The 22,395-nt window shown below is 50.9% G+C and overlaps 1 protein-coding gene and 1 long non-coding RNA gene across 11 annotated transcripts in view; one reads left to right on the top strand and one right to left on the bottom strand.

Moving 5' to 3' along the window:
• Kyat1 (kynurenine aminotransferase 1) overlaps window positions 1-22,395 on the top strand; it is a 31,168-nt gene that overhangs the window by 6,281 nt on the left and 2,492 nt on the right. For 2 of the 9 annotated variants that reach the window (XM_071601016.1, XM_071601021.1), the window contains exons 1-8: window positions 2,155-2,241; window positions 12,593-12,663; window positions 14,387-14,537; window positions 16,927-16,985; window positions 21,071-21,220; window positions 21,298-21,384; window positions 21,613-21,741; window positions 22,144-22,264. In XM_071601016.1, the coding sequence (XP_071457117.1) occupies window positions 2,226-2,241; window positions 12,593-12,663; window positions 14,387-14,537; window positions 16,927-16,985; window positions 21,071-21,220; window positions 21,298-21,384; window positions 21,613-21,741; window positions 22,144-22,264 (784 nt within the window). In that variant the 5' untranslated portion in view covers window positions 2,155-2,225. Of the gene's footprint in view, window positions 1-2,154; window positions 2,242-12,592; window positions 12,664-14,386; window positions 14,538-16,926; window positions 16,986-19,985; window positions 20,134-21,070; window positions 21,221-21,297; window positions 21,385-21,612; window positions 21,742-22,143; window positions 22,265-22,395 lie in introns of those variants that run through there. The other 7 variants (XM_071601018.1, XM_071601024.1, XM_071601017.1 and 4 more) reach the window with 6 other exon arrangements.
• Window positions 19,400-22,146, bottom strand: LOC139701627 (uncharacterized). Of its 2 annotated transcripts, XR_011704175.1 has the most exons (3): window positions 21,952-22,146; window positions 21,746-21,862; window positions 19,400-19,922 (listed from the first exon to the last, which is right to left on the bottom strand). It is a non-coding gene; the product is annotated as an uncharacterized lncRNA (long non-coding RNA). The 2 variants fall into 2 exon arrangements; XR_011704174.1 differs by lacking the exon at window positions 19,400-19,922 and having other exon boundaries at window positions 21,745-21,862.

Below are 22,395 nucleotides of genomic sequence, written 5' to 3'. Positions count from 1 at the left end.
CGTGGTACTGGGGATTGAACCCAGGGGTGCCTTGCCACCAAGCCACATCCCTAGCCTTCTTATTTAATTATGAGACAGGGTCTCACTAAGTTTCCCAGGCTGGCCTCGAACTTGTGATCCTCCTGCCTCAGCCTCCCGAATAGCTGGAATTACAGGCAGGCGCCACTGCACCCAGCCTGGTGATGTCTGCTGAGATATCCTTGTGCACAAACCTATAAACACAGTCAAGCAGTCCTCCTCACTTTGTATAAGTCTGATGCAGATGAGCTTTGGGGACCAGGGTTTAGTTAAACAACCCAGTCCCTCAAGGTCACGGTTGCCATGTCAGCAGCCATGTCATATTAACTATGAGTAACCAAGAAACACCAACTTTGCAGCTAGTTCTCATCCCTGATCAGAAGGGAAATGATGGCTCAGTGCAGGTCATCAGTCACCCACCAAGTCCCCTCCTGCAGAGTCAGTTGCTGATGGGTCACCACGAGTGCTGGCCACTTCATGGACAGGCAGCAAAGCATGGCTTGTCTCACCTCCTGCCACCTGGTGACGAAACCCTGTGACAGCCCACAGAAAGGGATTGTCCAAGGAGGGAACAGGCCCACAAAGGCAGAAGGGTGGCCAGGCCAAGAAACGTGGTCAGCGTGGAACCAGCCTGCCTTTTCCAGATAACCTGAATATGTTCTCTGGCAGAATGCCAAGAGCAGCACGCTCCTTTTTGCAGCTGCATGATAGTGTGCGATGGGGACAACTGTACGGTGATACTGAGCCATACTCAGGGACACTGGGATCATCTGATGGTCCAGGTGTGTGGCTATGTGTGTAGGTAGAATATTCCCGTAAGATCCATTTCCAGGAGAGGAGGCACTGCATTGCGTTAAAGAGTAATGTGTGTTATTACTTTGCCTTCCAAAACTGATACCAATGAGCACTTGAACCCGATTTTTTTTTTCTTTATTGTGGTGCTGGGGATTGAACCCAGGGCCTTCTGCATGGGAGGCAACACTCTACCAACTGAGCTATATCCCCAGCCCCTTGAATCCATGTTTTCAAATCATGTATTATGGCTTTCCAGTGCCTTATAACACCAATTGGGTGGGTTTCAAACTCATTCTTCACTTATCTGAGGCAAAACAATAGTTTCATTTTAGTTTACATTTAATTAATTATGAGTAACCTCAAGCAAGTTTTTGGTGGGTCTGGACCTGGAACACATACTAGGCAAGTGTTCTACTCCTGAGTTATATGCCCAGCTGCAAAGTTCTCTTTGTTGTGGGTTAATTTCCCATAAATATATATAGGGAAATTATACACACACACACACACACACACACACACACACACACACTAGAAATTAGGGATGCTTACCTCTAACCTAGGTCCTTTTTATTTTTCACTTTAAGACAGGGTCTCACAAAGTTGCTGAGGCCGGCCTTAATCTTGCAATCCTCCTGCCTTAGCTTCTGAGATGCTGGGATCACAGATGTACAACACCACACCCACCTCCAATTCTATCTTTCGACTACTTTTGCTTTTCTATTGAAACGTGGGCCTTTTGTTAGATTTGTAGGAATCCTTTGTTTTAGTTGTAGGTGAACAGAGTACCTTTATCTTATTTATTTACATATGGTGCTGAGGAAGAGCAGGGCCTCACACATGCTCTAGCAACCAGCCCCAGCCCCAGCCCAGAATCCTTTGTCTGTTAAGGCTCATCTGTACTGACTTGGCCGGGTTGCTTTTGGTTTCCTTCATTAGATCATGCACTCATTAAACAATAGGAGAATTCACACTTTTACACATGGTGGTGGCTGTGGGAGTAGCACATGACCAGTGCAGTCTTTGCTGAGGTACTAAGGTGCTAAGGTGTGTGCCCCGTGTGGCTGGCCCCCCGTCAGGTGTGGAGCAGTAGGGTAGAGTCTGTGACAACTCACTCTGGGTGACAGGAGACATTCCTTCTCTCATTCAGTGAGTTTATTGACCAGTTACTCTGTGCCAGGTGGAAGACCCAGCCTGCTAGGAACAGAAAAATACCCAGCCTGGGACTCAGGTGAGCTGGCCCCAGTAGCAACCTGGTGGGTCATTACCCCTTCCCCAGTTATCAGTATCCTCACCCATAAAACGTGCCTGACCAGACTGCATTCCCCCATTTTCCACGGAGCATCCATCAGTCTCTGCATCTTTGGTGCCCTCAGAATGAGGAGCAGCCACCATGTCACTGCTCCAAGTCTCCCATGCTCCACAGTGGCAGTAAGTACAGGCTTTGAAATCAGAGTTCTGAGTTCAAATCCTGGCTCTTGTCATCTTTGGCTTTGGGTATGTGACTCAGCTTCTGGATGGAATCTTTTTCCTGGGGTTAAAAGTGATGCACCCAGCCAGGTTCCATGGTGCATGTCTGTAATCCCAGCCACTTGGGAAGCTGAGGCAGGAGGACCTCAAGTTTGAGACCAGCCTTGGCAACTTAGTAAGACCCTGTCTCAAAATAAAAAAATAGAAAGGGCTGGGGATGTGGCTTAGTGGCAAAGTGCCCCTGGAAGGAAGGAAGGAAGGAATGGATGGAGGGAGGGAGGGAGGGAACAGGCTGAAAACAGGCTGGTGGATGGGGAAAGGGACATTATTGTTTAATGGGCACAGAGTTGCAGTTTTACAGGATGAAACAGGCTCAGGGAGGAGAATGGCAGTGATGGTTCCCAACAATGTGAGAGTTTAATATCGTCAACCGTCCACTTAGAAATGGTGAAAATTTTTATATGACCTGCATCTTACCAGAATTTTTAAAAATTGAAAAAGAAAAAAAATTGAAAGGGCTGGGACCTGTAAGGCGCTCAGAGTAAATAGAAGGCCATCGTCTTTACCCTTAGGTCCTCGGCGTTGGAGGACTGACTAGGGGAGCCCTGGGAAGAGGGGAGGCTTGGGGAGTAGGAGGTGGACGTGGCCTGGGAAAGGCTGTCTCAGAGCAAGTAGGAGGAGGCCCTGGCCACAGCCCCTGGTGCCCAGGAGTGAATCCCGAGGCAGGTCCCCAGTCACCGGAGAACTGTGGACTAGGAAGCCAGCAGCCCTGCGTCCCCCACTGAGCCTGTACAAGCGCCCACGCTGCGCCGGGCCTCCTCTGTAGAGTGAGACGACAGTCCCTAAAGGGCACCCAGGTTGACCTGTGCCCAAACTCAGAGCCCCGGGACCACCTAGCCCGGTCAGGACCAGGCGAGTCCGCGCGCCCCCTGCTGGCCGCTTCAGGAACAACAAGTCTCCGAGCCGCCCCAGGGCACCTCCCAGACACCTGGGAGAGGGAGGGGCGAGGGAGGGGCGCGGTGTGGCCTTGGCTCAGACCCTCAAGACCCCCTCCCTTTAAGGTTCCTAGAAACTGCCCCCACTACACTCACACGTTCACAGACACAACAGATGTGCACAGAGAGATGCTCAAGTGTAGACACTCATATTTGCACACGAAGTCCCAACCACACACAGATTTACCTGTGTTCAATGCCAGATTACCACTCTCACGGGCCTTAGTCACTGTTGCCTTCGGAAGTCCCATTCTCTGTAAAAAGAATGCAAGAGTTATGTTTGACACCCATGTTTCTAGAAAGAAGCATCCAGACTGAATTCATTATCCCACATTAATTATTATCTTTTCTTACATTTTAAAAGAAATTAAAATTAAGACATTTTTATGGTCCTCTCAAAGTACCATGGGCTTTCAGATCTATGCCTTTTTTGCCTTTTTTTTTTTTTTCAGTACTGGGGACTGAACCCAAGGATTTGTCTGTCCATGCTAGGCAAGTTCTACCACTGAGCTACACCCCAAGTCCCCAGTTCTAAATAGCCCTTTTGTAACTGATGGAGAAGTTGACCAGCCAAGGTGCAGTGTGAATTCACATACCTTGAGCCCCCTGTACCCTGTTATATTGATTTAACGAGTATTCATATAAAGTACCCACTGAGCTCGGGGATCTAGCATGCACAAGGCCCTGGCTTCCATCCCCAGAACTTCAATAAAAAAAGAAGCACCCACTCTATAAGTAGCGTCCATCATCTACTGGGCGTCTCTGTGAGTCCACGAGTAGGTAAAGTGCTTTCCTTGAACTATTTGTATTTATTTGATAGATAAGGAAACTGACTTTAAAAGGCAAACTGACAGTTGGTCCCCCTAGAACACACAGTGGTCACAATACCTACCTCCACTGTCTCTGGACTCAGACCTGGCCTCAGGCCTCTCATCCTTTAGCTGAGTGTTCTGAGGCTGAAGCACCCAACACCCACTCTCCCCTGATGTGACATAGGGAATGTCCCTCCTGGAAGGATAACAATCTGTGTTGCTCCAGAGCACAGGTGGTCAGCCCCAGGCATCCTGCAGGGTTCTCACAGGAACCAAGTCAACAGGATGAGCTCCACAGTGACCTCAGTTCCTGAGTCCACCGGCTCCCGTCCGCCCCCAGCCCCTGCACCTGCCATTCTTTTGACCTAGTACATCTTTTCTCTTCCTTTGGGACTCAGCCCTCTAGTGACCTGGCACTAATGTCCTGGGGCTGTCCTAACAAAGTAGCAGCTTTCTAAAGTGGGTAGCTTTAAACAACTAAAATTTATTCCCCAGTGGTACTGGAGGTTATGAGCCCAAAGTCAAGGGATCAACGGGCGTCCTTTCTGTGCGGTTCCGGCGGAGGATCTCTCCCACACCCCTCCCTGAGCTTCTGGCTTCCTCAGCAATCCCTGGCGTCCCTGGCTAGTAGATGCATCTTTCACTTCGGCCGTCTTCCCGCGCCATTTTCCTGTGTGCCTGTGTCTCTCCTGCCCATCTTATAAGGACACCAGGTGGATTAAGATCCACCCTAAACCAATTTGACCTTGTCTTGAATTGATTCATCCACAAAGATCCCATTTCCAAGTAAGATCCTGTTGCATCACCCAACTGAACCCGTCAGGGTCATCCAAGACACAGACACAGAAAGTACCTTTTCTTTGGTGGGAGTGACGGCTCCTCAGCCGCAGCTCCCACAGGGGGCAAGGCAGGCAAGAAAGAGCGAGGAGCCGCCCTGAGCCCTCTTGTGGGGGAGAAGCCATTCAATGAGGCCAGGGGTCAGGCTTCAGCCGGTTGAGTCTAGCTTCAGGATGTCCCCTGTCAGCAGATTGACGGACATCTAGGGAGGCCACGCCCATCTCATGTGCTGTGTGGGATCACGGGCAGAGCCAGCGAAAAGGCACCCGCCCAAGCAGAGAGGCAGCGTGGGTCCAGCCCACCCTGTGCGCTCAGCGCCCCTGGTTCACACACAGCTGGGCTGGCTCGCCACACCCCCACACTCGTGGCTCAGGGCTGAGGGCGCTCGGTTCCATGTGGCAGCTCCCAACAAGGTCCCATTCTTAGGTACTGAGGATTAGGACTTCACTGTTGCCTCTGGGGCAGAGGGCTGGAGCCGTCACACACGCCCGCCCTGGTCAGGAAGTACTTGCTGGGTGAGTGGAGAAACACTGAGGGGCATTTCCAGCTCCCCTGTGTGGCAAGGTCTTCTGGACCAGGTCCCTGCTGTAATCTCAGCACGATGCCAGGGCCTGGCCAGAGGAGATGCTTGGGAGAAGTTGATGGACAGAGAACGGAGACCCACCTGTGGACGGGTGGCTCCTCTTAAGTACTTGAAAATGCTCTGAAAGGCAGAAATGGCTGCCCATGGAAGGGACTGGCAAGTTGCTCAAGTCTTGCCAGTTTTTTTTATGTGTTGTGTTGGGAATGGAACCAAGGCCTTGTGCATGCCAAGATGCTAGGCCAGCCCTCTACCCTGAGCTACAGCCCAGCCCTGAACTTATTTCTTTATGGTCTCCTTATGGAACCTTCTAGTGTGGGTGTGGGCAAGCCTGAGCACTTTCATACCAAAATATCCATTTTTGGCTGGGTACAGTGGTGCTCGCCTGGGATCCCAGCCACTTAGGAGGCTGAGGCAGGTGGATTGCAAGTTTGAGGCCAGCCTGGGCAACTTAATCATCCTAACAAGTTAAAATCTGAACCGACTGAAGAACCAGCATACCCCTCTTAGATCCACCAGAGAACTGAGGTCACAGGACAAATTGCTGCCCTAGAATTGGAGAGAAAGACAGGCAAATAGATGCACAGAAACCCAATTTCCTGGAGTAGAAACTCCCAGAACCTGGACCTGGGAGCGGGCCCTGAGCTGAAATGGATGGATTTCTAGGGGCTCAGTGTGCGCAAGTCTAAGACTTAAAAGTTTAAAGGGAAGCAGCATCGTGAGCCCTGCCTCCCGGAGCCCTGCCGTTCCCCACCGTGAACACTGGAGGGAAATCTCCTACTTCTGGCAGGGGGAGAAGTAACAATTTTGACATATGCCCGAGTATTCTCTACCCCCCGAGCTACACCCCCAGCCCTTCTGATTTTCTTGACAAGACCTGCCCTCCTGAGAAGCTAGACCAGGCGCTGCAAACAATCACGACTGATATGCTAAGGGCTCCAGGGGAAAAAGGAAAAGAAAGACAATGTGCAGGAACAGACAAGTAGAGGAATGGGAAGATCCAACAGAAATGCTCAGGTTCAAAAAACAAAATGAATAGGAATAATGTAGGAATAATTTACTTACCTCAGTAGCCTGGGTGCAGCTGAGGAAAGACCCTCTCAGCTTGAGGATATGACAGCAGAAATATTGAAAATGGAAAAGCAAAGAGAAAAATCACTGGGGATAAAAAAGAAAACAGAATAGAATATTCAAGAACTGGGAGACAAGTAGGAAAGGTGTAACATGCATATAAGGGGAATGCCAGAGGAGAAGGAAAAGAGAAAGGAGCAGAAGCAATACTTGCAGCAATAATGATTGAGACGTTTTCCCAAGTTAACATCAGACACCAAGATCTAGGAACCTCTCAGAACACTAGGCAGGAAAAATGCAAACAATACAAACAACAATAAGTGTTGGTGAGGATGTGGGGAAAAGGCACACTCATACACTGTTGGTGGGACGGCAAGTTGGTGCAGCCAATCTGAAAGCAGTGTGGAGATTCCTTGGAAACCTGGGAATGGAACCACTATTTGACCCAGCTATCCCATTCCTCGGTTTATACCCAAAGGACTTAAAAACAGCATACTATAGGGACACAGCCACATCAATGTTTATAGCAGCACAATTCACAATAGCTAAACTGTGGAACCAACCTAGATGCCCTTCAGTGGATAACTGGATAAAGAAATTGTGGTATACATATACATACACAATGGAATATTACTCAGCAATAAAAGAGAATAAAATTATGGCATTTGCAGGTAAATGGATGGAGTGGGAGAATATGATGCTAACTGAAGTTAGCCAATCCCAAAAAAACAAATGCCAAATGTTTTCTCTGATATAAGAGGGTTGGTTGATTCATAGTGGGATAGGGAGGGGGAGCATGGGAGGATTAGATTAACTTAGATAGGGCAGAGGGGAGGGCAAGGAAAGAAGGGGGCAAGGAGTGTCAAAAATATGTTGGAGTGAGATGGACATCATTACCTTAAGAACTTGTATGAAGTCATGAATGGTGTGAATATACTTTGCGTACAGCCAGAGATATGAAAAACTGTGCTGTATATTTGTAATATGAATTCCAATGCATTCTACTGTCATATATAACAAATTGGGATAAATAAATAAATTTTTAAAAATGCAAACAAAACATAACCAAATCTTGGCATATCATATTGAAAGCTCAGAAAATTGAAGATGAAGAAAAAAAATTTTTTGAGGGGTTGGAGATATAGCTTAGTGGTAGGGCACGTACCTAACCTTCACGAGACCTTGGGATCAGTCCCCAGCACCACAAAAAAGAAGGGAGGAGGGCAGACAGGATGCCTTAGAATTACATGCATCCTCTCCTAGAAACCATGCAGGCTAGAAGCAAGTGAATCCATAGCTTATATTGGGTATTTAAACTATTTCAGGAGAGAAAAGGAGACATTATGGTCTATTTGGTATAAAGAGGGTGTTGAGGACTGAGGGTGTAACTCAGTGGCAGAGTGCATGCCATATGCAAGGCCCTGGGTTCAATTCCCCCAAATAAGTAAATAAACAGGGCATCGAGTCTCACGGGATCACAAATCACTGTCCCAGGGGATGAGCGTGTGAGAGGAAGATTAGGATCTGAGAGTCCGGAGTGTTGGGATCATTCCGCCAAGGTTTACTGAGCACTGCTACATGCCAGGCTGCTGCCGGGGACTGTAGTCAGTAGGACAGACCAATTCCGGTCTTCTGGCACCTTGTGTTCGAGCAAAGGACACGAGCACTGAAGAAACACACAGAGAAATAGACGGCATAATGGCAGGTGGTGATGCGGGCTACAGAGAAAGAGAGAACAGCAAAGGAGCTGCAGATGAGGGCACTATTTTATGCAGGGGGCTCAGGGCAGGCTTTCTGATGAGGAAGGGAACATGGCAGAAGAGGCCCTGAGGTGGCACATTCGTTAAGAGGCGTGGCCAGTATTATGGCTTGGATATGGAACGTCTCCCAGGGGCTCGTGTCTTGAAGGCTTGGTCCCCAGTGCAGCAGCGTCCAGAGTCGGGCCTTCAGGAAGGTGATTGGATCTTGAGGGCTCTGACCTCATCAATGGATTGATCCGCTGACAAATCCAGAATTTGTTTGCTTTATTGGGGGAGGGGTGGAAACTGCAGGAGGTGGGACCTAGTTGAAGGGAGTGGGTTCTGGGGGGGGTTATATCTTGTCCCCAGCACACCCCACCCTCTCTGCTTCCTGGCTGCCATGATCTGGTGGCTTTCCTTCCCCTCGCCCTTCTGCCAGCAAGGCCCATAGCGACAGAGCCAAGTTACCCCAGGCTGAAACCTTTGAAACTGGGAGCCAAATTAAGTCTTTCCTCCTTGAAGTTGTTATTCTCAGGTGTTTTGTCACAGCAATGGAAGCTAACACAACCAAACAGCAGAGATCTGAAATAAAAACAGCTTCAGCAAGATAGAAGTTTATTTCTTGCTTGTGAGAAAGGTGGCTCTAATCACAAAATCTTGATTTTACAACTTGTTGCCACCTAACGACCTGTTGCTGCGTTGCAAACATCCTGAACCCTGTGCTTCTCAACTCTGCAGCTTGGCCAGCTCATTGCTGCTACACGTGGCGTCAGCAGGGGTGCCTTGACCCGGGTGGAGAGTCCACTTCCAAGACAGCTCCCGGTCTTAGGCAACTTGGAGCTTTCTGTTAGCCAGGAAGGGACTTGGCCTGGGCCTGGTTTCCTCTCCACGTAGGCCTTCCTCAGGCCCTTTGGACTTTCTCAAGCATGATGGCCAGGTTCCAGGAGTGAATGTGCCAAGAGAGCAGGGCAGACGTGAGAGGCATTGTTTCGCACAGGCCTTGTATGCCACACCTGTTACAGCTGGCCCACTCTAGACCAGGGCAGTCACAGAGCTGCCCCCAGTGTCATGGGAGGGGGAACAAGATGCCACCTCTCCATAGAGGAGTTTCAGAGTCACACTAGTAGAACTCACAGAATGGACTGTACCATTGCTTCTGTTCTTTGGAAAGATACGTCTAGCTGAAGCCTAGGCCTGTCGAGGTCTCCCACCTCTCCAGACTCTTGCCCAAATCCACGAGGTCCAAACGCCTCCCTGTAGCGACTCATTCCATCCAGCATGGAGAGAAGGGCAGGGGGGCTCTCACCAAATGCCACTGGTGATTCAGCTCTACTGCCAGAGCATGGCACAGGCTCCGTCATGTCTGCTATGACATGAGGGGTCTGTCGCCCCGGAACAGGGTGGGCACACTACCGCTCACAGCCAGATCCACTGCCACCTGCCTGGCCCTCTACAGAAGGGCTTGCTGATGGCTGTAGAGCAATGGATATTGGGGAACAGCGTGCCTGGACAGCAGCAACAAAGTGGGACGGCCACAGGAAGTGAGGTGGGACCCATGGCCCCCCATGAGATCTCATCCAGCTCTGTGGATTGGTTTGGTTTTTGTTGTTGTTTTTGTCTTGTTTTTGCAATGCTGGGGATGGAACCTGGATCCCCCATCCCAGGGCTCTGAATTTTATTCTTCGTTCAAGAGGTCAGGAGGAGAAAAGCCGCCTGGCACCCACAGTTAGGACTGTGCTTTCCTGTTGAACATGAGCAGTTGCCCAGAACATCAGCATCAGACAAGGCCACCCCATGGCCATGCTGAGTAATCCCATCCAAACACGGACAACCATGAACACTGTCAAAGCACATAGTCCCAAACACCCAGGCTTATGTAAGTGACAGCTGCTTCTACCAATCACAGCTGCAGCCTCCCTACAGCCAGCCATTCCTATAAATAAAATACGTTGAGGTGCCCAACCTTAAATTATCCCTGTCACTCAGAGAAAACCCTGGGTTTTCTCCTCCCTCAAGCATTCAACTGAAGTTCAAATTTTATAAGTTCCAACACCCTCTGGGCAATAAAAAGGGTGGAGCCTGTGTTGCTTTTACCCTCACTGCAGCTTGTTCAGACACAGTGGTGCTCTTTGGAGTGGCTTTTGGCTGCAGGCCTCAATAGGGCACATCAGTTAAACCTCAACTGGCTGTTAATGGAGCCAACCGTTTAAACGAGATCCAAATTTTGATGTCTCCCCCTCCCTCCCCCCTTTCTCCCCCCTCCTTCCCCCTCCCTCCCCCTCTCTCCCCCTCCCTCCCCCTCTCTCCCCCTCCCTCCCCCTTTCTCCCCCCTCCTCCCCCTCCCTCCCCCTCTCCCCCCTCCTTCCCCCCCCTCCCCCTCCATCCCCCCTCCTTCCCCCCTCCCATAACCTCAGTCCAGAGGTGAACCATGCTTCCTCCATCACCAGGGTCCCGGGCTCCTTCCACATTGTGGCTCTGCCTTCCTCCTCATGGATATGTAGCATTTCCAACAGATACAAAGGGAGAGAATATAATGGCTCCCAAACCTCAATTCATGGCTCATCTCACTTTGCTATACCCCAGCTATTTTCCCAGTTCTTCCATCTGGGTAGTTTTGAAGCAAGTCCTGGATATATCTTAAAACCTTTATGTCCAGGGGCTGGGGCTGTAGCTTAGTGGCAGAGCACTTGCCTAGCATGTGTAAGGCACTGGGTTCAATCCTCAGCATCATATAAAAATAAATAAATAAAATAAAGGTATCATGTCCATCTACTAAAAAATATATATATATATTGTTTAGACCATTCGCCCTTGGCCATCAACTTAGCCCTCAACTGCTTACTCTCCTCCAAGCTCAAGGGGTGGGATTGAAACCAGCCTGCTAGTGCTGCTGTGGTCTTTCTGGTGAGCAGCCCCTCTTCTGAAGCTACCCAGGGGCTGTCAGCCATTGGTCAACTCAGTAGCACACAAAAAGATACTATTGCTTTGAAGAGTCCTAGGAGGGAGACCAAATGTATATTTCACAGGGTCACAGAATGTTACTGTCTCAGTTCAAACATTGAGTCCAGTGATCCACACACAGTTCATTTTTTAGAATAAAGTATAGGAGTCAGGTGTGGTGGTGCACACCTGTAATCCCAGCAGCTTAGGAGGCTGAGGCAGGAGGATCACAAGTTCAAAGCCAGCTTCAGCAATTTAGTGAGGCCCTTAGCAACTTAGTGAGACCCTGTCTCAAGACAATAAAAAGGGCTGGGAAAGCTTCCAGGTGGCAGTGTGGCCCAGCCTCTTCACAGATGACCTGAGCCAGTCTGGCAAACCTGGTTGTGCCCTTGCTGTTGATGTGCTATGTCCACAGGAAAGGGGACCAATCCACCATTCCTGGTAGACCTGACCTCCTCCCCGACTGCCTGCTGCCTGAATTCTCCTCCAGCCTCCAGGGTGGTCCCCCCACCTGTTAGTTGCTATTAATGGTTCTGTCTTTCCGTCCTCCCACACCCCCCTGCCCCACCTATCCCTTACACATTGAAATTGGTGAGCAAGGTGAGAGCCAGCTCTGGGAGGACATTACAGAACCCCCTGTTCTGACTGACATTCACCGTGGTCTTGCAGGACACCTTGGCAACGTGTACATTGCTTTTTTTTTTTTTTTTTTTTTTTGCACAGTCAGTACTATAAAATTCGTTTTGAGTTTTATAACTTTGTGGCATTTTAGGTAAGATTGTATTTGTACTTTGTTGTTTAGAATGATTAAAATGTATTGAATAAACCTAGGATTAGAATGCTAAAAAAAAAAACGGAGGGAGCTGGGGACATGGCTCAGTGGCAGAGCATTTGCCTAGCATGTGTGACGCACTGGGTTTGATACTCAGCACCACATAAAAATGAAGCAAATAAAATAAAGACATTCTGCCCATCTACAACTATATATTTTTTTTAAAAGGTTGCACTTTGATTCAGCATCCCCAAAATAAAGCCAAGGAGCTTTTGAGGGACTGGAGCCCATGCGTGTGCTCCCCTGAGTATTTGTGAAACGGGGCCAAGCACTGCAACTGCGCATCCTGGGCCCTCGCCTGCGCCCGCCGCGCCTGCAGCCGCTGAGCAGCGGTGCCTCCCGACAGGCCCCCTCCACCCATCCTGCCATGAAGCAGCTGGGCAGCGGCAAGCTTGGCCTTTTAAAACTCCACCCTTCTCTGTGCTCAGAACCCAGGCCCTGGACGCTGCAGTGCCTTTCAAACCCGGCGAACGCCTTCCTTTGGCCTGACTGTAGTTTCCTTCCAGGTTTGTTCTCAATTGAGCCCGCAGCACTCTCGAGGTCACTCTCCCGCCACCCTCCTCACATCACCGCACAGGTGAGAGTTGATTCCCACATTGTCAGTTCTATCCGTTCATTTATGCACCTGTCCTCCAGCTAGGCGCGTCCTTTCTTGCTTCTTGTGGCTTTTCTGTTAACTCTTATTTAATCTACAGTGACTTTTATTCCCCTTAGCTTTTTTTTTTTTTTTTTAGGAAACGATATTGGGCATGGGAACTTTTGACTCAGTGATGGTAGAAATGAAATCTCGTCAAACACAGGCACAAACACACAGGCAGGGCTTTAGTTGGGCCTTTGCCAAAGCCGGTAACTGGGACTTCAGCTAGGGGGAGACAACCCTGACCGAGGGACCAGGCTGCTCTCCAGACACAGGGAGAACAGGCTTTCATTGGCTTGCGAGAGTGATAGAGTTTTGGTAATTTCCAGATCCAAAAGATGTTTCTTCTTGCATGAAATTTGGACCACCAGGCGGTCACAGTTGACATTTCCTAGTGTAGCTGGTGCCATCCTCCTGTGCAAATGTCATGGCCTTGTGGCTCTACCTGGGCCTTACAATGGAGCCGAAGGACTTGGGCTGCTTGGGCTACTGTAGCTGCTGAGAAAGCACGAGAAAACACACACCAGTGCCAGCCCGCGACCCACATGGCCACATGCCCACATGGCCACGTGCAGGGCCCAGTAGAATCAATCCCAAAGGTTAAGGCAGCAAAGTGACAGATGTAACATGAAGACAGAGATGCCATTCCAGTCACCCACCACACATCGGCAGGCCCAGGGGTCAAAGCAGCCTTCAAGTCCCTGAAAAGTAACCTGGCAACTGTTGTCACGACCCGCATGTCAGAGTGTGATCCTCAACCAGCTGTGAGGAATCTAATCTGTATTGCGCAGCTCAGTGACCTCCTAAGTCAGTGATTTTTAAGTTGTATCAAAAGAAGTGAAGCTGTTGGGCGAGGTGGCACACACCTATGATCCCAGCAGCTCAGCTGAGGCAGGAGAATTGCAAATTTGAGGCCAGCCTCAGCAACTTAGCAAGGCCCTAAGCAACTTAGCAAGGCTCTGTCCATATTTTTTTTTTTTTAAAGACGGGGGGGTGGGGGAAGAGAGGGAGAGAGAATTATTTTTAATATTTATTTTTCCGTTTTCGGTGGACACAACATCTCTATTTTATTTTATGTGGTGCTGAGGATCGAACCCAGCGCCCCGCACATGCCAGGCGAGCGCGTTACCGCTTGAGCCACATCCCCAGCCCCATGTCCATATTAAAATATAAAAAAGGTCTGGGAATGTGGCTCAGTGGTTAAGCGCCCCCGGATTAAATCCCTGGTACCAAAAAAAAAAAAAACAAAAGTGAAGCCAGAGGGTTTGTCTGGATTGTTCCCTGGTGAGGGCTTCATCTTTGCAAGCGTTCGCTTCTGTAGTGTTATTAGGGTCTCATGGTGGGTCTGGGAACAAAGCCCAGGGGTGGAGAGGCACCAGATTGTGCCACAAAGAGTAATCACTTATTGCATCCAGGGGCTTATTCCACTGTCCCCTCCTCTGTCTCACTATCATGCTCCCCAACGGTCTCACCTTCTATCAGTGCTCCTCACTGGCTCACTTCTGCACTGAAGCTGATTTGAACTTTTAAAGATCACTCTTGTTACTGGTGTGCGTATATGCGTGTGTGCGGGAGGGTTTTCGAGAGGACCGTGTGGTATATATAATCCTGCAGCGGAGCGCTCTGGCATGTGTCTGGCACAGTGACATGCTGTTGTTGTTAGACTGTGTGTAGGACCCAAGTGCTGAGCTTCTGGCCTGGTGTGCTCTTCCTCTCTCCTCTGCCCCTGGAGGAGAAGTCAGCAGTGCCCCGTGGCCCTGGGAGGCATGTTCAGGAAGGCCGGAGCCTCGCTCACCCGGTGCTTGCACCACTCTGTAAGTGTCCTCTCCCAGCACCTACCCCTGCATGGCCCCGGCTCCTGGGATCTGGCGAGGTCCTGGCTTCAAGGTTGTGCGTGAGCCTGCTCCCTCAGGAAGCCTTCCCTGACTGCAGCCTGGCTGTCAGCCCTGCCTGGCTCCTGCTACCCTGCTCTAGACCTCGTAGCTGTGCATCTGGGTGGTCAGCTTGGGTGCTGCTGCTGCCTCCCGATCATCCCAGTGCCCAGCCCAGTACCTGATACACAGTAGGTGCTCCATAAATGTTGATTGAATGACTGTCATGTGTAAAGCATAAGAACAGGCATTCGTTTATCCTAGTACTGAGTGCCACACTTGAAGGTCCCTCCCTTGAGCACGCCACGTTTCTGGAATCTCCATGATTTCCACCTCCTTCCTAACCCACTGAACTCCCCTCACCTCTGTTCCTCTCCCTGCCAGTCTGTGCCCTGCGCCCCTACTCCTCCCCCACCAGCCCTGCCTAGTGCCCTCACTCCAAGGTCTGTCTCCCAACATTCCTCCTCCCCACTGCCCCTGACTCGCCTCACTTTACCCTTTTTATAGAACACATCCCCAGTTCAAAAGTAACTCCACATGTCACTGAACCCAAGATACTGTCAATTGGAAGATGTGCTGGGACTTTATGAACTTGCCAGGGAAAATGCTCCCTAAAATGACATTAGCGATTGTAAGGTCACAGCCACAGTCAGAGATGTTGCAGAGTGACAAAATATGTTTATCAGAATCCAATAATGTGCCCACCACCAGGATAACTGAGAAACAGAGAAACACACCCATGAACCAGAATCACTCATCATCCCACTCCTTGAGAGAGGCTTGGTGAACATTTTGATAAATTTCCTTCCAGAAAATTTCTCCTATTTATATATGGTCACAGAAAAACATGTCTGTGGATAGAAAGATTTATTAAGGTTTTTTTCATCCTGAAAAAGACCATAGACCTTTCTACACACTGTATTATAGACTATTTTATTGATATCAGTGTATATCAGTAAACATTTTTCTAAAATGTGTGTCTCCCATATTTTTCCCACATTTTTAAAAAATTTTTTATTTATTTTTTAGTTTTCGGCAGACACAACATCTTTGTTTGTATGTGGTGCTGAGGATCGAACCCGGGCTGCACGCATGCCAGACGAGCGCGCTACTGCTTGAGCCACATCCCCAGCCCCTTTCCCACATTTTTTAATCACTAAAGCTAAAGGTTATTGTGGAAAATAATAGTTATTCATCAGACAATGAAATATATCTGGTAAACTGACCAAAGACAGTCACCAGCACCATCTTGGCTGCAGCCGGTGGTTCCTGGTGTGCGTCTCCCTCGTGGCGAATGATTCTGAGGTGTGCTGAGTGCTAGGCCTGGCGATGGTGTCAGGGACTCAGCCAAGGGACAGTGTGACCCACTGGGGAGGGGCCAGGCACTGCACAGCTGGTCCAGGGCCCCTGCTGCTGGTGCAGCCACCCTGACAGGTCTTGGCCGGCTTCTCTGACCTCCAGCCGGTCCCTGAGCCTCTGGGCCTCGCATCTTCATCTGGCAGGTGGGGATTATCAGGTGGTTCCAGAGGGATGGACGCTGTGGGGACTGAAGGCATCTGGGCCCCCAGCAGCGGTCACTATTGGCCCTGGCAGGTGGCTCCCAACCCACCAGCCACCTGGGACGGCGAGCCCCCAGGACAGTAGTTCCCTGCCCCGCATCCCCACTCCTGTTGACTGGGGGGAGGAGGAGGCCAGAAGGAGCCACTTCCCCTCAAGGCGGGCTGGGCAGGGTGGATATCAGCCTGGGACAGTCTCTGACACCTGTGGCACAGCGGGGAGCCGGCCTGGAAGGATTCAGGGAGAACAGTGTGATCTGGATGAGGACCCTGAGGCCCTCCCAGGTCTGAGTGAGTTAGAACATGGCCTGGGGTCAAACAGGGCAGCCAGGTGTGACCCTGAACACATCACTCCCCCCACCCCCTCTGTTGGCTCATCTGTGAAATGGGCCCAGGCAGGTCCTTCTGGGAATTAGCTGGAAGAGCTCAGCAAAACCCCTGTGATGCTGCTGTCCTCCCAACCTCCCGCCCTCCTCAGCCTCGGCCCCTCCTGGGTCAAACTAACCTGGCTGCATGAGGCCTCTGCCTTGGGACCTGGGAGCCAGGGCTGTATGGGTGGCCCAGGCAGCCTCTGCAGACGGGGAACCTGGGGCTGGGGGAGGGCAGAGAAGCCTTCCCAGAAGGTAGGAGGGACAGAAGGGAGAAGGTGGAGCTGCCTGGCCACCTGGGAGCCCAGGTCCTCCAGAAAGGAGGACACAGCTGTGGCCAGAAAGATCTCTCCACAACGACTGCACCTGGAAGATTGTGATGCTGACCCTCACTTGCTCTGTCCCCAGCTCACCATGTCCAAACGACTCCCTGCTCGAAGGCTGGATGGATTGGAATACAACCCCTGGTGAGCTGGAGGGCCTGGGAAGCTTGTGGGGGTTCCCTTGGGCATGGGTTGGCCATCCCTGGTCACAGTGACTCAGGGGTACCCAGTACAGGTGGCAGCTACCACCAACAGAGGAGGCTTAGTCTCGAATCTCAGCTTCGCCCCGCTGGGCCATGGGCTGGGACAGGGCACATACCTGCTCTGAGCTTAGCTCCCCGGCTCCCAAGTGAAGAAAATAGACCTCCCTGGGCGGAGAAGGCAGCTGTGTATAATAGCAATAGTCACTGACCCAGGCACGGGCAAAGGGCTTTCCTGGGGTCACAGCAGAGTGTCTGCATCAGTGGCCTCCACATGCCCACAGAGTCAACCACGTGCAAATCAAAAGTAATTTTCAAAATTATATTTGTACCAACCATGTAGAGACTTTATCCTTGCCATTGCTCCAACAATACAGGATGCCAGCCTCCCCTGGTGTTAGGGGTTGGTAATGTGGAGATGATTTAAAGTACCCAGGGGGCTGGAAGTCAAGCTCAGTGGTGGAGTCCTTGCCTAACATGCTGGGGACCCTGGGTTCCATGCCCAGCACTGCAAACAAACAAATAATAAATATATAAAATAAAAAACAAAGTGTCTGGGAGGGGCTGGGTGTGTGGGTCCGGGTGTAGCACCTGCCTAGCACGTTTGAGGTCCTGCCCTGAAAAAGTGCACGGGAAGACACACCTAGGTTCTGTGCAGATACGGTGCCATTTTATTTAAGGGACTTGAGCTTCTGCTCATTTTGGTATCCTGGGAGCAAGGAGGTCCTGAAGCTAGTCCTCCACCGGGTACCTGAGGCCACCTTTCACTCTTCCGCACTTGCCATGGAGTCAGATCATCTAAGGGAGGATGATCCAGAGCTTTTCACCAGCCTTTTCCGAGGCTTTTTTCTCTTTCTTCTTCTTCTTCCTTTGTTCTGTTTGTTTTTTGTGGTGCTGGGGATTGAACCAGGGCTTTGTGCACGCGAGGCAAGCACTCTGCCAGCTGAGCTCTGTCCCCAGCCGCTCTTCCTTTGTTCTGTGTGTATGTAAGTGTGAGTGTGTGTGTGTGTCATGCTGGGGATTGCACCTGGGGTCTCACACATGCTAGGCAAGTGCTCTACCACCGAGCTATATCCCAAGCCCAATTTCCTTTTCTTCTTTAACTTCTTCTGAATATGAAGGCTCCATGTTCCTATTGCTACCAGTGATATAATGAATGCAGTCAAAAGATATGTAAGGATTACGGGGGGCCACACCAGCAGTCCCTGCAACAGGGGAGACTGAGGCAGGAGAATCTCAAGTTCAAGACCAACTATGGCAATTTAGCAAGGACTTTCCCAAAACCCTTGAGTTGTAGCTCAGTGGTAAAGTACCCCTGGGTTCAGTACTCAATATAAAAAAAAAAAATTGACCCCATCTCTTAAAACACACGCCACGAACACCATTGAATAACACTTGTGCTGTTGATGCTCAAAGAAAAACAATTTTTTTTTCACAAAAATTGGAACCAAGCTAGGTGAGAGGTGTACACCTATAATCCCAGTAGCTCTGGAGGCTGAGGCAGGAGGATTGGGAGTTCAAAGCCAGTCTTATCCATTAAATAGGCCTTAAGCAGCTCAGTGAGACCAGTCTCTAAATAAAATACAAAGAAAGGGATGGAGATGTGGCTCAGTGGTGAGTGTTCCCTGGGTTCATTCCCTGGTACCAGAAAAAAAAAAAAAAAAAAAACTGGAACCAGTTTTTCTTCCAGACTTTCATGTATAGTATTTTGTTTTTACAAAGGTCTTGAACCCCCTCTTCCCCTTGGATGCCCCATGGCATTGGGAACAGGATCTGGACCCAGAGCCCTGCCTTGCTGGCTGCCATCTAGGCTGGTCCTGCAGAGGCCTGATCCTCGGGCTGCCCCCTCAGCCTCTTGTGAGTGGTCTGGGCAGTCACAAGGCTCTCTTGCCAATAAGGTAGCATCCAGCTCTGTGAGATGCCAGAAGAGACAAGAGGGCAGCCTGTCCCCCCGGAGCCTTTGAGCCTCACATCCCCTGTCCCAACCACCATGGAACATCCTCCTTCCAATTTTGGGTCTACCATTTGCTGCTGTGTGACTCTGGGCCTGTCAGTCCCCACTCTGAGCCCTAGCAACTCTGGGCCTCCAGAGGCATTGTGGAAGTTGGTGGAAGATGACAGATTTTAGATATAAATGATATCTAAATTTGCATAATTAGGCTGGCAGGACCCTATTCTGTCCAGAGTGGGGTAAAGATTACTTAGAGATATACATACATATATATATATACATACATACATATATATATACATACATACATATATATATACATACATACATATTATAGATAGATAGATAGATACATAGATAGATATAGGCTGGTCGTGCCTGTGGTACCTGGAAGACCTTGTCAGCTCTGTCCCCAGAGTGGCCCAGAGGGTGTGCCTCAGAGGTCCTCCTGAAGGTCATGTGGTCAGGGATTCACACTATACTGTAGACACATCCAATAATGAGTTAAGCAATCGCTTGGCAGGTCTCCACAGGTGTTCTTGTTATTTTTATTTATTTATTTATCTCACCCCACCCCCAGTGTTAGATGGAACCCAGGGCCTGGTGCGTGCTAGGCAGAAGTGCCACTGAGCCCCATCTCCTGCCCACTCAATAGCTGTTTTTAAACAGGGTAGGACAGGGAAGGACAGAAAATGGTGTGGTTGTGGTCCTTCGTACTCTGCAGTGTTTGGGACGGGAACAATGTTTCTTCCCCTGGATCATGGTCAGGGAAGCTTGAAATCCTCCTTGCCGACCCGTGTGTTCGTCACAGTGTCTGGTCCATCTCTCGTCGACTGTGGGACCAATTGTGACCCCAGGCAGATCTATAGGTTGGGGGCCGATGCCAGTTGTCCAGGTTTCGCCATCGGGCCTAGGCATGCTCACTCTGGCCTGGAAACAGAAGTCCAGCAGGGTAGAGGGGTGATCTGGGACCAACTCTCTGTTTGTCCCCAGGGTGGAGTTTATTGAACTGTCCAAAGAGTATGAAACTGTGAACTTGGGCCAGGGCTTCCCCAACTTCCCACCCCCAGACTTTGCTGTGGAAGCTTTTCAGCAGGCCGTCAGCGAGGACTTCATGCTCAACCAGTACACCATGGCCTTTGTGAGTTTGCTGGTCTCTCTTGGGGGGCCTGGGGAGCCAGAGGGAATGACCAGCCGGTGGAGAGATCATGGGGCAGGGTGGAGAGCAGGGAATTCAATCTGGCCATGGTTCAGGGTTTACTGACCTCTTCTGTCCCAGGCCCTGTGCCTCATGGCCTAGTGGGGAAGGCAGACCAGAAGCCAGTCATAACCAAGGGGGTGGGCAGGCACCGTGGAGGAGGTGGCACATGGGAGCAGCTCCCACGAGCCCCAGCCCCGCCCAGCCTTGTGTGTTTTCTGCGTCCACAAGCACATGGATCCCATCTTCCCCCAAAGTTAGGTGCTTCAAAAGCTGCAAAATAAAGGCCTATTTCTGCTTCACCCGTATGTGACTTTGGCCAAGTCATTTTCTCTTTCTGGGTGTCTATTTTTCTATGTATCAAATATCTGTCGTTTGGTTGTTGTTGTTGTTGTGCTAAGAATGCAACCCAGAACACTTTATCTCTGAGCCGCATCCCCAGTCCCTTTCTATTTTTTATTTTGAAACAAGGTCTTGCTAAATCGCTCAGGCTGACCTCAAACTTGCGATCCTCTGTCCTCAGCCTCCTGAATCACTGGGATTATGGGGGTGCACCAACATTCCTAGTCTTGCAAGGCTGCTGGGAGGATCCGATGAGCACAGACGTGCTTTTTAACTCACTGACCCACCTGGGAGGTGTAGAGTCTCCACGGCCTTGGGCCCTGCCACACTGTGCTGGCCAAGGAAGGCCTTCTGTCAACCTTCCCACCACATGCCAGTCCCAGGCAGGGACCCAGATCAGAAGAGGCTCATTGGCAGAGGCTGGTGGAGAAAGTGAGAGAGCTCATCCCCAGGAGTTGGCTTTGCCCTGAGGCCTACACTAGAAGGTGCTAGAATTGCCTAGGGTTGAGTCTGGAGGGCTGACCCTGCTGTCCTGCAGGGTTACCCACCCCTGACAAAGATCCTGGCGAGTTTCTTTGGGAAGCTGCTGGGACAGGAGTTGGACCCACTTGAGAACGTGCTGGTGACCGTGGGTGCCTACGGGGCCCTGTTCACAGCCTTCCAGGCCCTGGTGGACGAAGGAGATGAGGTGGGTGACATGACTCGGGCTGGGTGGGGTGATGGGTCAGAGCAGTGCTGACCCCAGTGATCTGATCCTTGTCCCAGGTCATCATCATCGAACCTTTTTTTGACTGTTATGAGCCCATGACATTGATGGCTGGGGGTCGCCCTGTGTTTGTGTCCCTGAAGCCGGTAAGGATGCCATGTGGGGTGTGGTGGGCCCAGGGACCCACGGACTGGGTGGGACTGGGCCCAGGGAGATGGGACAGAAAGGACACAAGTGAAGGAGACCAGGTCCTGTGGGCTGGGAGGTGTAGTGGCCTCCAGAGCCCCAGGAGGAGGTGGAGGGGGCAGATGCCCAAGGAGGGGACTTAAATGTCAGGGGGTAACTATAGCCACCCTTCCCACCTCCTCTTGCAGAGCCCCACCCAGGATGGGGAGCTGGATTCCAGCAGCAACTGGCGGCTGGACCCCACAGAACTGGCCAGCAAGTTCACATCCCGGACCAAAGCCCTGGTCCTCAACACACCCAACAACCCCCTGGGAAAGGTACCTGGGACAGCTCTGTTCAGGGACCCTCCACCTGCATTCAAGTCCCGGCTCTTCCTGACAAGCTTCCTCGGGGCCTCAGTTTCTTCATCTGTGGAGTGGGAGGGTTGCCCGCCATGACCTGAGGATGGAGGTGCCAGAGTCGCAGGGAAAGAAAGGGGCAAGAATCTCAGGGAGGTGAAGGGTGGGTTGGTGGGGACAGTGACTTGCCTCTCAGCATTTCCTCGACTGTAAATAGGAACCTGAGGGACCATCTCACAGGATCGGTGCAGCCGAGGTGTGATGGGATGGTGCAGGAAAGCCCCCAGCAGCCAGCATGGCCACAAGCCCTCTGTCTGAGCAGGACTTTGCATTTGGGCATGGTACCGGCTGCAGACCTGTGCCACCCCTGGGTCCCTGCAGGTGTTCTCCAAGGCGGAGCTGGAGCTGGTGGCCAGGCTGTGCCAGCAGCATGACGTGCTCTGCATCTCGGATGAGGTGTACCAGTGGCTGGTCTATGACGGGCTCCAGCACATCAGCATTGGTGAGCCGGGCTGGGGGTGGGCCTCGAGGCCAAGCTGGGAGCACAGGCCTGTCACTTAAACCAGGGACCAAGAAGGGGCTGTGGGGCTGTGTAGGTCATATGATCTTGGGCAGTGACTTCACCACCCTAGA

This window comes from Marmota flaviventris, chromosome 13, assembly GCF_047511675.1.
Source record: "Marmota flaviventris isolate mMarFla1 chromosome 13, mMarFla1.hap1, whole genome shotgun sequence".
In the NCBI taxonomy this organism is placed as follows: domain Eukaryota; kingdom Metazoa; phylum Chordata; class Mammalia; order Rodentia; family Sciuridae; genus Marmota; species Marmota flaviventris.
This window is presented reverse-complemented; position numbering and strand designations above follow the sequence as displayed.